Below are 14,953 nucleotides of genomic sequence, written 5' to 3' on the forward strand. Positions count from 1 at the left end.
TTTGAACAAACATCAGATGTTAAGATGGTCCCAACTTTGCTCTCTGCCTACAGCGTCTGGCTCTCTGGCGTCTCCCTGTGCAGGTGAATCCATGGACGGCTTTAGAACCAACACTCTCCTGCACCTGCTCCTAAACTCTGAGCTGGAAAAGAAATATACAACTGGATCCATAGCACTGTTCAGGTAGGTCAAGCTCACAGTCAGAGAATAGATTTTTGTCATTTGTTCCCTTTCTGCACAGCCCCACGTTGCCATGGTTCTTGCCTTTGACCAAATCACCAGTTGGGTGATGTTAGTTGGGAGAAGGCAGACGACAAAGAGAATGATCATTGATATCAGGACCAACAATGCCTTTTTCACTTGGGTGTGTTGGGCGAGCCGTCTTCTCCGCAGGTGTTGGACGATACTCGTAGTAGAGAAGAGAATCACCAGGAAAGGCACATAGAAGGCCAACAGATATGCCAGTTTGGGGCCGGATATAATCTGATTCCGCTCAATTTGGCTTCTGAAGTCTCCACAGTAGCTCTTGTTGGATTTGTATAGAGTGAAGAAGGCGCCCAACATGACTGTCAGGAGCCAGAGAATCACAGCCCCACACACAGATTTGGAGACACTCATAAAGTTAACAGGGTGATGAGGATGAACCACATGCATGTATCTGTCCAACGCAATCACGATTAGAAACAATGTACTCCCAGTGCGATTCATAACTACAAGGAAGTAACAGATGTTGCAAAAAGTGTTTCCAAATTCCCATTCAAGGTTGGAGCTGTAGTAACTGATTCGGAACGGTAAGGCCACGAGGAGCAGAACATCGGCCAGAGCCAGGCTGAAGAGCAGGACAGTGCTGCTCCTCCAGGGCCGCAGGTGGAAGCAGAAGATCCACAGAGCAAAGGCGTTCCCCACAGCTCCCAAAGTGAACGCCACACCCAGGACTGGAGGGAGGACAGAGCTCAGCACAGTAATGTTATAAGAACAATTCATCTTGAAGTGAGCTCTCTGATATGCTACACGACAAATGAAAAATTATCATTCTAAAGAAACTTTGAAACCACTTGCACCTCCCACCTTCTATTAGGAAGTAAAGTGATGCATGCATATAACGGGCAGATGCTGCTTCAGGTGGTTTCCGTAACTCACAGATGACTTGTACTATTTCCAGTCTAAACTTGATCTAGATCTTCAAACTCTAGGTCTATATTTAGTAACCATATTTTACATGATCTCTACAGGGAGAATGAGAAATGGGTAACAGATTCCATTTAGAAAAGGACCTACAAAAACAAAATAAATGTAAAGTAACTTGTATATTTAAACAGCACATTCATTTGGTGATTCTTTAATACATGCATCTCAAATTTTGGACTTCCGGTCATTGTGCAATACATACTGGGAAGGATTTTCCGAAAAAGTGAGCAAGTTTGTTTTCCCAGTGGGAAGCGTCTACTGTATTGACAAAGTCGATCTTTTCTAGTCTTTTCAACCATATCGCTTTTGTTTCTGGTTCTGATATTGTCATATTTTAGTTTTGGGATTCAGCCATCGTAATTGTGTGGTTGTTGGATCCTAACAGCGGAAAACAGCTCGAGAAATTTGTTTGCGAATTTCATAACTGCAAAAGTGAATCAGATGTGTGTGACTCAATCCTCTGTTCAAACTGTTTCTCTTCCCAACGGAATTGAAAAATTGTGAAAGGTGAAGGCAATGGGCAGGATTGATCCACAGGAAGGACGAAAAAGAAAACCTTTGACTGTCTAAATCATCCTGAGTTTGCAGTGAACATTTTGTATGTGGATATTTGTGTGTATTAGAAATGGGGCACATCACTTTTTGGGTCCATTTGAGAGCCATATGTCAAATGACTGAGACAAAATTACAAAACGTGCTCATAATATTTTAATTTCTTTTAGCTTTATTTCAATTGGCAAAATATGATTTAATTATTTATTTTTTCCTTCTAAAGCTTTAGCCTGTGAAACAGTTTTGAATATGTAGTTTAAAAGAGAAACAATCAGTTATAGTTTGTGGGGAGGCCCAGAGTCAGAACCCCTCCTGACCTCCAGGTGGCGGCGTGCACTCAGCTTGTCTGTGATTTGGCTCTGCAGTTGTTGGTTCTGGCGGCGGAGAGCATCTCTCTGTTTCTGCAGCACACTGCACTTTTCTCTGACTACAGCACTCTGCAGCTCCAGCAGTCTGAGCTCCGGGAGCTCACACTTCTGCACAGACAGACATTTATACATGTGATGCACTTGTAATACAGTCTTAATTAATATTAATAATGCTGTCATCTGCTTGTCTCCATGGTGACAGGTAAGTTTAATGCCACACTGTTGAACATTCTGTGGGACACATGCTAAGGACTGTTGGATTGTGTAGCTCTGAAATGCTACAGACATTTACACTTTTACCATGCGACAGATTTTCTCCTCTAAATATGACAGAAAACCTTCCAGAAGAAACATTTTAAGGGAATCACCACCAGTGGAGAGACAAACGGTCTTGAAGGACACTTTCTGTTGTGTGTCCAGAATTCACCTGGTGCCCCCTGGAGGCTGCTGTGATACTACAGGACACAGAGGACACAGAGGAGGGACATTTTTGTCCTGAGGGCTTCTCTTTTCAAACTGCCCTGGCACTGGATCTGATGACTCGACCCGTTGAGCTGCACTGAAACTTTTGTTGGAGCTTTTCTGTCATTATTATTATTATTATTATTATTATTATTATTATTATTATTATTATTGTTGTTGTTGTTGTTGTTGTTGTTGTTATTATTATTATCATCATCATTATTATTATTATTATTGTTGTTGTTGTTGTTATTATTATTATTATTATCATCATTATTATTATTATTATTATTATTATTACATTTTACTGCTCAGTGTGCTTACATTGTCCAGTTAAAGTGATATTGATTGATTGATTAATTGATTGATTGATTCCAGGCAAGGCAACAGTATCTCCATGGAGACAAGCAGGTGGCAGACCTTTCCCCAAAAAAGTGACATAGTACACTTTTAAATGTCTCAATGCCCAAATCTTGACATCATGGAAAACATCAACATAAACAAATGTGAAGTCTATAAGAGAAAGTACAATGTTTACATCATATGTTAACAGGCCTGGATATGGTGGTTTGACCTCCTGTGCTCCATCTTCTGTTTGTTGGTTCTCCTCAACAACCTTCTGAAGCTCCTCAGTCAGCTGCAGTTTGTCCTCCATCTTCTTACAGAGTGCAGCCATCCTCAGAACCCTCTCACCCTGAAACACACCTGCTGTTACCAAACTATGAACACAAGACAAGCCTGACTGTTTCTAAATGAATCATGTTTAAATTGTGTAGTAAATGTCATGAATGTATAACCATGTTATATTTTCTCCTCAGAAACAGACCTGGAGTTGTGTTTTGTTTCAAGTACACATTCACATGTTTGAGGAACCCTGTATTGTGACAGTACACATCAGCACACAAATCAATTAAGCCACTTAAAATTTGCTTTTTTTTTCTTTAATCAAAATTACTACATTTAAAGTTTTAATATTGCATTTTTCGAACTGTAAGTCGCACTTTTCATGGTTTGGGTGGTCCTGTGACTTATATATTAAAATTTTCACACTGACAGCCACGAGAGGGCGCTCTAGACTTGTGTGCCAGTATCTGCTACTCCTATTACTCATAAAGACCTAGGAAAACCTGCGAGTGGGGTTGCCTCTCCACAGATCTGACCTGTAACTTGTTCTGATTTGTTCTCCATGATGATAGAAAGATTTAATACCATACTGTGAAACATTCCAGACAAAGCCATAACATCTCCACCAGAAAAGTTACACAATGCGCTCTAAATGAAATATGATTCAGGAATATCTTTGACACGAGAGCCATAGGTGGGAAGAGTAGCCAAAAGATGTACTCGACTGAGAGTAACGTTACTTCAGAATAACAGTAGAGCGGCTGTAGCTCCGTCAGTAGAGCATTTGTTCACTGATCTGAAGGTTGGCAGTTCACATGTCCCACATACATGCTGATGTTGTTGTTGTATCCTTGAGCAAGACACTTAACCCACCTCAACCCCTGTGTCTGTGTACACTGGTGTGTCAATGGGTGAGTGGTTCATTGTTGTAAAAGCACTTGAAGGTGGAAAAACACTGTATATGTTTTTATTTTGTCTGTGTGTTTGACCTGTGAGATGGCGTGGCTGAGGCTCGTGGCTGCTCGGTTACTCTGCATGGAGAGCTGGATCAGACGCTCTCTGGCTGATTTTCTACCACAGTCCACCCGGCTCCTCAACTTCTGCTTCTGGCTCTCGATCTGCACTTGCTGCTCCTTCACTTTGGCCAACTCTGTCTCTTGTGATAAGCGTTTGGACTGGAGCACGTTCTTTTTTTTCTGGGATCAAATGAAAAACAGAAGAAAGGATGATTCAGAGGTTTAGAAAATCCTCCCTCCCACTCCTGCTTCCTTTGTGGGCCCTCCCATTGTCCACTCTCTTTGTGCTGTGCAGAGCAGGAGGAATCTGTTATTGTGGATTTCATGGATTAGTGCATAAATGAAAGTGAGCTGAGTTTAATTTATTTCACTGCATTTTTACTTATTATTTACCACTGTCAGTTACCACACTAATTCCTCCATATTCCTGCCTATTCCACAATGCCAATTCATCAACAAACCCCAAATAAAATGTCAAACTGGACTTGGTGACTGTTTCATTATTCTGTGATGTTGAAGACATTAACTGGAACCACAGAGCTACTAAGGAAACTAAGTCAATATTTTTCAAGAGGGGACTGATTCTGTATGAGTTGAGTAGATAAATGCTGCTATGGAAAGGGTTGTGAAAAGCATCAAAAATCATCCATAGATACTAACTGATATTAAAACTACTATCAAAACTAGATCCTCATTTGAGCAGGTATCAATACTAAAAAAGTCCCATTCACAGGACAGAAATGAACTTTTCCTGAATGTCTTCAGAATAATGCTGAGCTGGATCAGAACAAGTAGAAGAGCAGTATATTATATATAGTATATATAGTATATATAGTATAGAGACTAGTACACACCCATGGACCACGATGGAACCTACCTGGACCACTGAGGGATTACACACATACTGTATAAGACCACATGGGAACAGAAAAGACTGAATGTTGAAAATGTCTGTATCAGACATTCAAGACTCTTATCACTGATCTTCAACACTCAGCCTCCAATGGACCCTATGATGGCACTCGCAAAAAAAAAAAAAAAAAAAAAAAAAAAGCATTTTTATGCTATCTGGCAACATTTTATTGACTATTTTAAATAGTAGCTAAATATTGAGGCAGCCCTATAATTTATTATTATTATATTATTATTATTATTATTATTATTATTATTATTATTATTATTATTATTATTATATTTTTGTGCATGTGTTTTGTTTTGTTCCATCTTGTATTTTTTTTTGTTTTTATTATAATTGTTGTGTCCATCATGGACATGATGGACACAACACTGAACATGGAGCAGAGAAAGAGAAGAAGAGAACTGTGTCAGGAGACTAGAAAGAAAATGATAGACAAGCAGGTTAAAGATAAAGACAATAAGACCATCTCCAAGCAGCTTGATGTTCCTGTGATTACAGTTACACATGTTCTTCACAAGTTTAAGGTTCACAAGTTTAAGGTCACTGTTTGAACCAAAGTGCAGTTCATGTGAGGACACCACTGTTGAGAAAATCATAAAAAAGTGAGATTGGAATTTGTCACAATGCATATTAACAAGCCACAAAGCTTCTGGGAGAATGTCCTTTGGACAGATGAGACAAAAGTGGAGCTTTTTGACAAGACACATCAGCTCTATGTTCACAGACGCAAAAATGAAGCAGACCAAGAAAAGAACACTGTTCCTACTGTGAAACATGGAGGAGACTTGGTTTTGTTTTTGAGCTGTTTTGCTGCATCTGGCACAGGGTGTCTTGACAGGGCACAATGAAATCTCAAAACTATCAAGGGATTTTGGAACAAAATGTGTTGCCTAGTGTCAGAAAGCTTTGTCTCAGTTGTAGATCATGGTTCTTCCAACAGGATAATGACCCAAAACAACTAAAAACACACAAGAATGACTAAGAACAAAACACTGGACTGTTCTGGAGTGTTCTTCTGTGAGCCCAGATCTCAATTCTACTGAACATCTGTGAAAGGAGCTGAAACATGCTGTCTGGAGAAGGAACCCTTCAAACCTGAGACAACTAGAGCAGTTTGCTCACGTGGAGTGGGTCAAAATACCAGTTGACCAGAGCAGAAGTCTCACTGACAGTTACAGAAATCATTTGTTTGCAGAGTTTGCATCAAAAGGTTGTGCAACAAAATATTAAGTTAAGGGAACCATCATTTTTGTCCAGGCCAGTTTCATTGTTTTGTTTTTTTCAAATTATTCTGTTGAACCACAGGTGAAAAGCAATGTTTGATTTTCATTGGACAATTTTCATTAATTTTTTATCTATTATTGCTTTTCTCAGTTTTTTCAGTTATTTCAGTGATAATTGTTGATTTTTCTTTCATTATAAGAGGGGTATCAACAATTTTGCCCACGTCTATATATTATTGGAGACAAGGCTTTGTATATTTTGTATATCGCAAAATTGTAATAAGCAGAGTTTTGAAAATGTCAGTACTATCGTGACAACACTAACGGCTTGAGTAGATAAATGCTATTATAATTTACCATTGACATATGTTGTGTGAATGGACACAAGTGAAGGGCACGGACCTTGTCATTTTGGAGCTCCTTGGCAACTCTCTCCAGTCTCTCTGTGAGGCGCTGGTGCTCTGAGGTCACCATGTCTAACTTGTCTTTTGCTGTCTCCATTTGGTCTTGTTCCTTGTTTATGGCTTCTCTGTACTTTTCTAACATCTCCCTTCTCTGCAAAATACAAGAAAGAGAAGGTGACACAGAAAATATGTAGTTAGAGCGCTTGCTGGATCACCTCTAAGAGAAGTAACAATCAGGTGCTCCTCGGAGATTCCAAGTGGGCAGATAAACTTACTAGTTGAAAAAAGAGATGACAACATGCCCTGATGAAGAAAGTTTGAATAGTTGTAAACATCTCTGCAAAATACTTTTACTTTTTAGTCTTAAAGTACATTTTTAAGCATGTACTTCAAACGTTTTATTAGTCAGTTTTTTTCATGTGATACTTTAACTTAATAGTAACCTTTTGCCCCTGTGTCTGTACTTTTACTTAGAGGTACATTGTGTAAATTTTTTGGTGGAGGGTCCGTCCATTGCTTTTCTCCATGGAGATGTTATTGCTTTGTTTGGAATGTTTCACAGTATGGCATTAAACCTTTCTATTTTCATGGAGACCAAACCAGACCAAGTTCCAGGTCAGATCTGTGGAGAGGCGACCCCACTCACAGTCAGAATGTCTCTTTTTCTAAATACTTTTGAACTATGAAACTACCTGTAATTGAATAAATGTAAAGTAGAACTGTTGAATGTGAATGTAATGTTTAAGGCAGAACAGTCACATGTCCATAGAAACAGACGGGTGATGGACCCCCAACCAAAAAGATACATACACAAGCACCTTTAACTAATCAAATTGATCTATCCACCACTGCTCAAAACGCACTTTTAACAGGAACCAAAAAAAAAAAAAAAAAACAAGCTTCCAGTTTGTTTTAGAATTGATTTTAAGATTGTTTTGTTTGTTTTTAAAACTGTGAATGGACTGGGACTTTTCTTCACAAATTGTTTCTTGATTGGTGTAAAACTAAATATTTACATCAGGTATTATCCCACCAAATGAAGTCAAAGAAAAACACACTTTAACATTTCCACAATTCCACAGACCTTGGTTTGGAAGATTTTTTCGTTCTTGTCCACCAGAGAGGACATGACGGACAACATCTGTTTGAGCAGCTCTTCGTACTGGTCTTCAGGACTGGACAAAGGGTCGTCCAGCGTCAGTGACTTGAACATGTCTTCAGAAGACGTCTCCTCCCTAAAATCACAATCAAACCCACCAACACGACGTTTAATACACAGATGTATGATCCAGCCCAAAAGCCCACGTCTCCCAGGCTCCCACATCACAATTTTACAGCTTCAGTTGGATGTGCAGTAGTTCCATTAGCGCAACGCACAACGAGTGTACTGTAATAGTGCTCTGAAGGGGGGGTGACTTAGGCTGGAGAGCAAAGGATGGGCGGAAAGTAAAAAGAACATGTTAATATGTTGTTTTTGGTGAATATAGCATTTTCAAAAACAATAAAACCTAACATTAATACCACATAGTTTTCAAATCAGAATCAATCAAATCTACACCGGGTTGGATATCCGCGGATACCTCACGGGTACGGGCGAATAGTTGCTGAAACGGGCGGGTTTTAATGTTCTGGAATTTTACAGGAGGGTATGATTACACACGGGCGGGTCAGGACTAAATCAGGAATAAACCAGGACAACACCAGGACTAATCTTGGACTTGGTTTAGTCCTCCTGCTTCTGTCCTGGAATCAGCCCTGGGTTAGTCCTGGGTCCATCCTGGTTTAGTCCTGGTTCAGTCCTGGTTTAGTCCTGGTTTAGTCCTGGTTTAGTCCTGGTTCAGTCCTGGTTTAGTCCTGGTTTAGTCCTGGGTCCATCCTGGTTTAGTCCTGGTTTAGTCCTGGTTTAGTCCTGGTTTAGTCCTGGTTAGTCCTGGTTTAGTCCTGGTTTAGTCCTGGTTTAGTCCTGGTTTAGTCCTGGTTCCTGGTTTAGTCCTGGTTCAGTCCTGGTTTAGTCCTGGTTTAGTCCTGGTTCAGTCCTGGTTTAGTCCTGGTTTAGTCCTGGGTCCATCCTGGTTTAGTCCTGGTTTAGTCCTGGTTTAGTCCTGGTTTAGTCCTGGTTCAGTCCTGGTTTAGTCCTGGTTTAGTCCTGGGTCCTTCCTGGTTTATTCCTGGTTCAGTCCTGGTTTAGTCCTGGTTTAGTCCTGGTTCAGTCCTGGTTTAGTCCTGGTTTAGTCCTGGGTCCATCCTGGTTTAGTCCTGGTTCAGTCCTGGTTTAGTCCTGGTTCAGTCCTGGTTTAGTCCTTGTTCAGTCCTGGTTCAGTCCTGGTTTAGTCCTGGTTTAGTCCTGGTCCGTCCTGGTTTAGTCCTGGTTCAGTCCTGGTTTAGTCCTGGTTTAGTCCTGGTTTAGTCCTGGTTTAGTCCTGGTTTAGTCCTGGGTCCGTCCTGGTTTAGTCCTGGTTCAGTCCTGGTTTAGTCCTGGTTTAGTCCTGGTTTAGTCCTGGTTCAGTCCTGGTTTAGTCCTGGTTCAGTCCTGGTTTAGTCCTGGTTTAGTCCTGGTTTAGTCCTGGTTTAGTCCTGGTTTAGTCCCGGTGTGTGTGGTCTCAATCAGTGTTTCTTCTGCTCAGTAAATAAAGCCTGTGAAGTGAGGATGGATTTTTGACAGTCGAGTCGCGTCTGTGACTTCGTAGTCGTACTGAAGAAAGCGTAACCGTTCAATTTCATTTGGTGATTGTAATTCTTGAAGTCGTAACTTTTCAATTCATATTCTGATGGATGCTTCAGTTAGAATGTTTTTCATTTGTGTGTGGTTTATCTCGTGCACGGGCGCGTAACGGGTCTAGGCGGATGCGGGTTTAACTTTGATATAATGACGGGTTTACGGGCGGGTGTGGTGCTCTACTGCGCAGGTGTGGGCGGGTGCGGGTCTCCAAAAACCGACCCATGCAGTACTCTGGTTCAAATACCCGCTCTTTAATACCCCTCTCTAACTGTGGCTTAATTTGGTATAATACCTGTTGTAAATATAAATGACCGTTTTACACAAAGAAACATTTTGTGACATCACACTGGGAATTCTGTCCAAAAGTTTGTCACAATTTTCTGTGTCAAATTTCTGGCACTTTATACGTCATTTCAGCAAAATAAAGTGTTTTCTTGTATTTTTATTTGTCAAATAATAACTCCTGTGCAGGTTCGAGGAGTTTGGGTCCAGTGCAGAACATGGTTGCCAGGCGACAGAGTGGAATTCCCCAGAGTGATGACATAATTCCCAAACAGGAAGTAAAAAACTGAAACCTAAAAATAAAATGGCCGCGGTGTTAAAATGTGTTGTTAAATCATAAATACAATCATCTTAACTGCATTTTAGTATTAAAAATGACGAGTCCAATCTGTCAGAACAATAAAACGTAACAGTTAACACCACATAGATGTCAAAACATGGTTGCCAGGTGACAGAGTGGAATTCCCTAGCGTGATGTCATAATTCCCAACCAGGAAGTAAAATCTGAAACCCAACCTAAATAAAATGTCCAAACTGTGTAAGCATTTTTAGTAAAATCTTAAATCAGGGTGTCCCAAAAAAATGACATCATTTCACAGGCCAATAATTTTGGCAATTCTTGTTGAAATAACCTCAAATTTTCACAGAATGTGTAGAAACAGATCAAGATTTTATATCATATTTTCTCTAATGTTTTATTTTTGTTTTGTTTTCAGGTTGAGCCATTCACTCCCAAAGAGAAGTCATTTTGCGTCTTGGAATCTGCTCTTACACACTATGTAAATCCTTCAGCCCTGCATAAACAGATTTCCTCTTTTTTGGAACCAAGTCTAAATTTGTTTGCCAGTTGGTGAAGTTTTTCCAAATGTTGCACTGAAGGCTGCACAGTCTCTGGTGGGTGCAAAATGACTTCTCTTTGGGAGTGAACGGCTCAACCTGAAAACAGAACAAAAACAAAACATTCATATAAAATCTTGATCTATTTCTATTCATTCTGTGAAAATTTGAGATTATTTCAACAAGAATTGCCAAAATTACTGGCCTGCGAAATGATGTCAAATGTTTGGGTTCACCCTGTTCAACGATCTTAACTGTTTTTTAGTATTATAAATGTTCCAGGTGCTTTAAGGGACGTGTCTGACTCACACTTTGAGACTGTGGTACTTCTTGAGACGGTTCATGGTGCGCTCCCACTCCTGCTCCCTCCGCTCCAAGTGCTTCTTCTGTATGTTACTGAGCTGGGACACGTGCTCGAGGAAACACTGCTCCATCTCCTTGACCATGTGTCTCTCCTCCTCCTCGCACATTTCCTGCACGGCCAATCACACAGATGGGCGGCTCTTTAGAATGACTCTTCAAAGGTGCACTGTGTAACTCTTCAGTTTGGGGTTTCCATCACCTGCTTGTTTCTATGCACATGTCATTGCCCTGTCTGGTTTTATACATAAAGAAAACTAAAACTAAAAAAGCATTCTGACTGTGAGCAGGGTTGTCTCTCCACAGATCTGACCTGTAAATTGGTCTGGTTTGGTCTCCATGTAGATAGAAAGGTTTAATATCATACTGTGAAACAGTGAGACAAAGCAATAACATCATGGCCAAAGTAGAGTCATCACTTGGTGGTTTTCAGATTCTAGAATGTAATAAGAATAATAATAATAATAAGAAGAAGAAAATCTTTTAAAAAACAAGGTTTACAAAGTGCTGTAGAAGCAGCAATGAACAATACAAAAATCAGAAAGCAGACAGAAAGCACAAAAACAGACAACGATGCAAACAATCCAATTATTTATAATCAATAAATAAAAAGAAATTGAATGAAAATAAATAACAAATAAAATCAAGCTAAAACCAGTTAAATGAAGGCCAACTGATAAAAATGGGTTTTAAAAGGCTCCATCAGCCCTCGTCCAGAGCCTGGACTTTGGAACAGCCTCAGGGATCTGCCTGAGATCTAAAGCTGCGAGAGGGCTCATACGGGGTTAAAAGTTCTGAAATGTAACTTGGTGCAAGACGTAAACGAGCTTTAAAAGTGATCAGTAAAATCTTCAAATCGATTCTAAAACGCACAGGCAGCCAGTGAAAGTAAAACAGGGTCATGTGATGATGTCTGTTAAACCCAGTGAGGAGCTGAGCTGCTGTGTTCTGAACCAGTTGGAGGCAGGAGATGGATTTGGAGTCAGGGTGGGAGTTGCAGGTGTCTAATGATGATGTCATAGTCCAGGACAGGAGCAGGAGCCAGATTTTCCTGTTGATCACACTGTACTTTGCTACAAAATACCACAAATGTAAATTCCCAAATATGGAACCTGATCATTTCTATTCCTGACTAGACCTGAGATCTGCTGTTTTACAGCAAAAATCTGCAGTTGAACAACATTCAGTTTAGCTGCACGATCTGTATTAAATAACACTGACCTGTAGAATGGTGTGATGTCATCTGAAAACCAGCAGTTGATCACGTTGTATTTGCCATGGAATATCCTAAAGCTAAAGTCACAAAGTTTGGATCGGATCATTTCTATGAGTGAATAAAAAACCCAGGAACCCTTTCCCCCATTAGGGAGTATGACATCATCACATTCTCAGATCTGAAAAGCACCAATACTGGCCTTCATGTGGAATTCCATGTGATCCAGCTGCTTCTCCATTGAGTTCTTCAGTGCTTCTGTGTGGCTCCTCTGCTCCTCGGTTTTACACTGGCGAAACAGAGTCCTCCAGTTCTGATCAGATGAAAGTCTCAGGGTGGCTAAGCTCCTCTCGTCCTCTTTCAGTTTGTCCTGGAAAACAGACTTCCATGAAAAAAACTCAAATGTAAAGACCTGTGCTCCTGTCTGTCAGGTTCTGCCCTCCTCACCTTCAGGAACTGCTGCACTGTCTGCTGCTTTCTCTGTTCCATCTCTGCGTCTGCGTTCATCACCTTCTTTGGGCCCATCTGATTCTTTTTCATGCCTTCTAGGGTGTTAAAAGTATTTTTAAAAATCAGATATTAATCCATACTTAAACTAGTATTGAAGCAGGTATTGATATCTGCTCAAATGAGAATAAGAACAAATATAAGAGCTCTACTACTATTTAAGGATGAATATGACATTCTGTTGCCTAAAGAGAGTTTTACTTATATCCCTGGTATCAGAATGAGCAATATTGAGTCAATTCCTTAGTACTGAAATCATGTCTGAAGTGTTATTACACCACGGTCAGTACTGCATAATGCACAAGTAGTTCCAGCAACAGCCAAATCACTGTTCTATATCACTGCTCTGCTGCCATCGCCATGACATCACAGTAGCAACAGGTAAACACATCCTCAGCTGCTCTGAGTAGAATGTAGGGACTAGCACCATTTATAATACTGAAATAACTGTTATTTTGGACATTTATTAACAGGGAACAAACTTTTCACATCACAAGGAATACATTTCAGTTTGTAGCCGTGGTATGAGCACAGTATACAACTTGGAGCTGCGCTTTATGCATTTGTAACAGACTCCTCGTTGTTAGCATTTGTATAAGTACTGATAAATCTAATAAGTATACTACTAATTATAATAATACACACAATACTACAGACACACACATACTCCTCGCCTGCCTGTAGTTTAAGTCTGAAATAGAAAGAGAGCTTCAAGAGCAAGTGAATGTCTTACCTTTCCAAATAAACTCTCCTTATACTTGTTATCCACTGTAATGTAAAGACAGCTGTCAGTGTGCTTAGTTTAAGGTGAATGTATCTCCAGTGTTTGAAAGTAAACAGAATAGTTTCCCATTCCCATGTCAGTGGAGTGGTTGGCTGCTCTTGAGGTTGGTGCAGGTCAAAGGAGACAACGAAGGGACTTGTGTGAAATGAGCTGTTTTTCCTCTGTCAATTTTTTTTTTAATTAATGAGCAAAAAAAGTCCAATGTTCATTGGCATCAACAAGGCAAGTTTATTTGTACAGCACAATTCATACACAAAATAATTCAAAGTGTCAAATCAAAACATAAATAAACATTATAAAAAAGAGAGAGTAGAATGAAAACCTTTCACTCATATGCAGCTCAACAGAACTGTTCTGAGCTGTCTCTCATGTTCAGGGAGACTGTTCCAGGTTTTAGCTGCATGAATCTCAAACTCTGACTCCCCGTGTGTAGTCGTGACTCTGGGCACCAGCAGGAGGCCGGTCCCTGAGCTCCTCAGAGTGTGAGATGGTTCATTTGACACTAACATGTCACAGCCATGGAGACACTTGTGTCAAGCAGAGACACTTTAATCTCTGAGCCACAGGGGGCAGTGCAGAAACCTGCAGAGACCTTCCTGGGTCGAGTCAGGAAGTCACATTGCACTGATGCTTTAAAACAGCTTTATGTATTTTCTTTTATATTTTATTTGCTGTTAGGATCTGCAACCCCATACAAACTAATACAACCTAATGTCAAATCACCATTTCATCATTCAGAAGAGTGTTTTATGGCTGTATTTTTATGTAACAAATAATTTCATATTCCAGACAGGGGCGGTGGACTGTAGCCCCTCACAAAGTGTGAAGTGCATTTTTCATCAGACAAGATGTAGTTTGGGCTCACTACGATGATTTGTACCAGAGCCCAGAATGTGGAGCTCAACCCCTGATTCTAGATAAATACATTTGATTTGTGCAGTTTACTACAAAAGTGAAACTACTCCCACACTGCCAAATTAGCCTTGCTGTTTCTAATGAAACCCATCAATAAAGTTTGTCTAGTCTGGGTAAACTGTGAAAAAAACAGTCACTTTGGTTTAGGTTCTGCTTTCTACTGTATTCTACTGTATTTCCTACTAATTTAACCAAATAATAAATAAACCAAACACACACTGGACCCAGTTCACACTGATGTTACCTCAGCTCAAAAGAGACACGTCACTCACTGCAACTGCAACACAATAGATCAGCATAAACCAGATGACTTTTCAGGAGAACTTTAAATTACATTTAGTATTTGCAAAAAATAATATCTCTTGGTAGATTATACCAAGCAGACATTGATTTGTATTTTACACTGCTTCTTCCATGTTTTTTTTTTTCTCGTTTTTTTGCTTTAGGTAATTTGCATCTGCCCTCTGTGCCATGTTTGGTTTCATACTGGTGCCATCTGAACTAAAGCAGAGCTCTTGATGAAGCACATTTGGTTCAGGGAAGCTTTAAATCTCTCTTTTACCTTTAACCAGGACAACAC

General features: G+C 40.0%; 2 protein-coding genes across 2 annotated transcripts; both read right to left on the bottom strand.

Annotated features, from left to right (window-relative positions):
- Positions 1 to 990, bottom strand: LOC129412642 (hydroxycarboxylic acid receptor 3-like). The gene has a single exon (XM_055166770.1). The coding sequence runs from the start codon at positions 982 to 984 to the stop codon at positions 13 to 15; it is 972 nt and encodes a 323-aa protein (XP_055022745.1). The 5' UTR covers positions 985 to 990; the 3' UTR covers positions 1 to 12.
- Positions 991 to 2,015: 1,025 nt separating this feature from the next.
- LOC129407234 (dynein regulatory complex subunit 2-like) lies at positions 2,016 to 11,064 on the bottom strand. Its single transcript, XM_055147812.1, has 6 exons — positions 10,904 to 11,064; positions 7,841 to 7,991; positions 6,755 to 6,907; positions 4,184 to 4,390; positions 3,109 to 3,264; positions 2,016 to 2,216 (listed from the first exon to the last, which is right to left on the bottom strand). The coding sequence occupies exons 1-6, from the start codon at positions 11,062 to 11,064 to the stop codon at positions 2,016 to 2,018; spliced, it is 1,029 nt and encodes a 342-aa protein (XP_055003787.1).
- Positions 11,065 to 14,953: the final 3,889 nt, after the last annotated feature.

This window comes from Boleophthalmus pectinirostris, unplaced genomic scaffold (genome assembly GCF_026225935.1).
Source record: "Boleophthalmus pectinirostris isolate CB_2022bp ecotype Guang Dong unplaced genomic scaffold, ASM2622593v1 HiC_scaffold_9, whole genome shotgun sequence".
Lineage (NCBI taxonomy): Eukaryota > Metazoa > Chordata > Actinopteri > Gobiiformes > Gobiidae > Boleophthalmus > Boleophthalmus pectinirostris.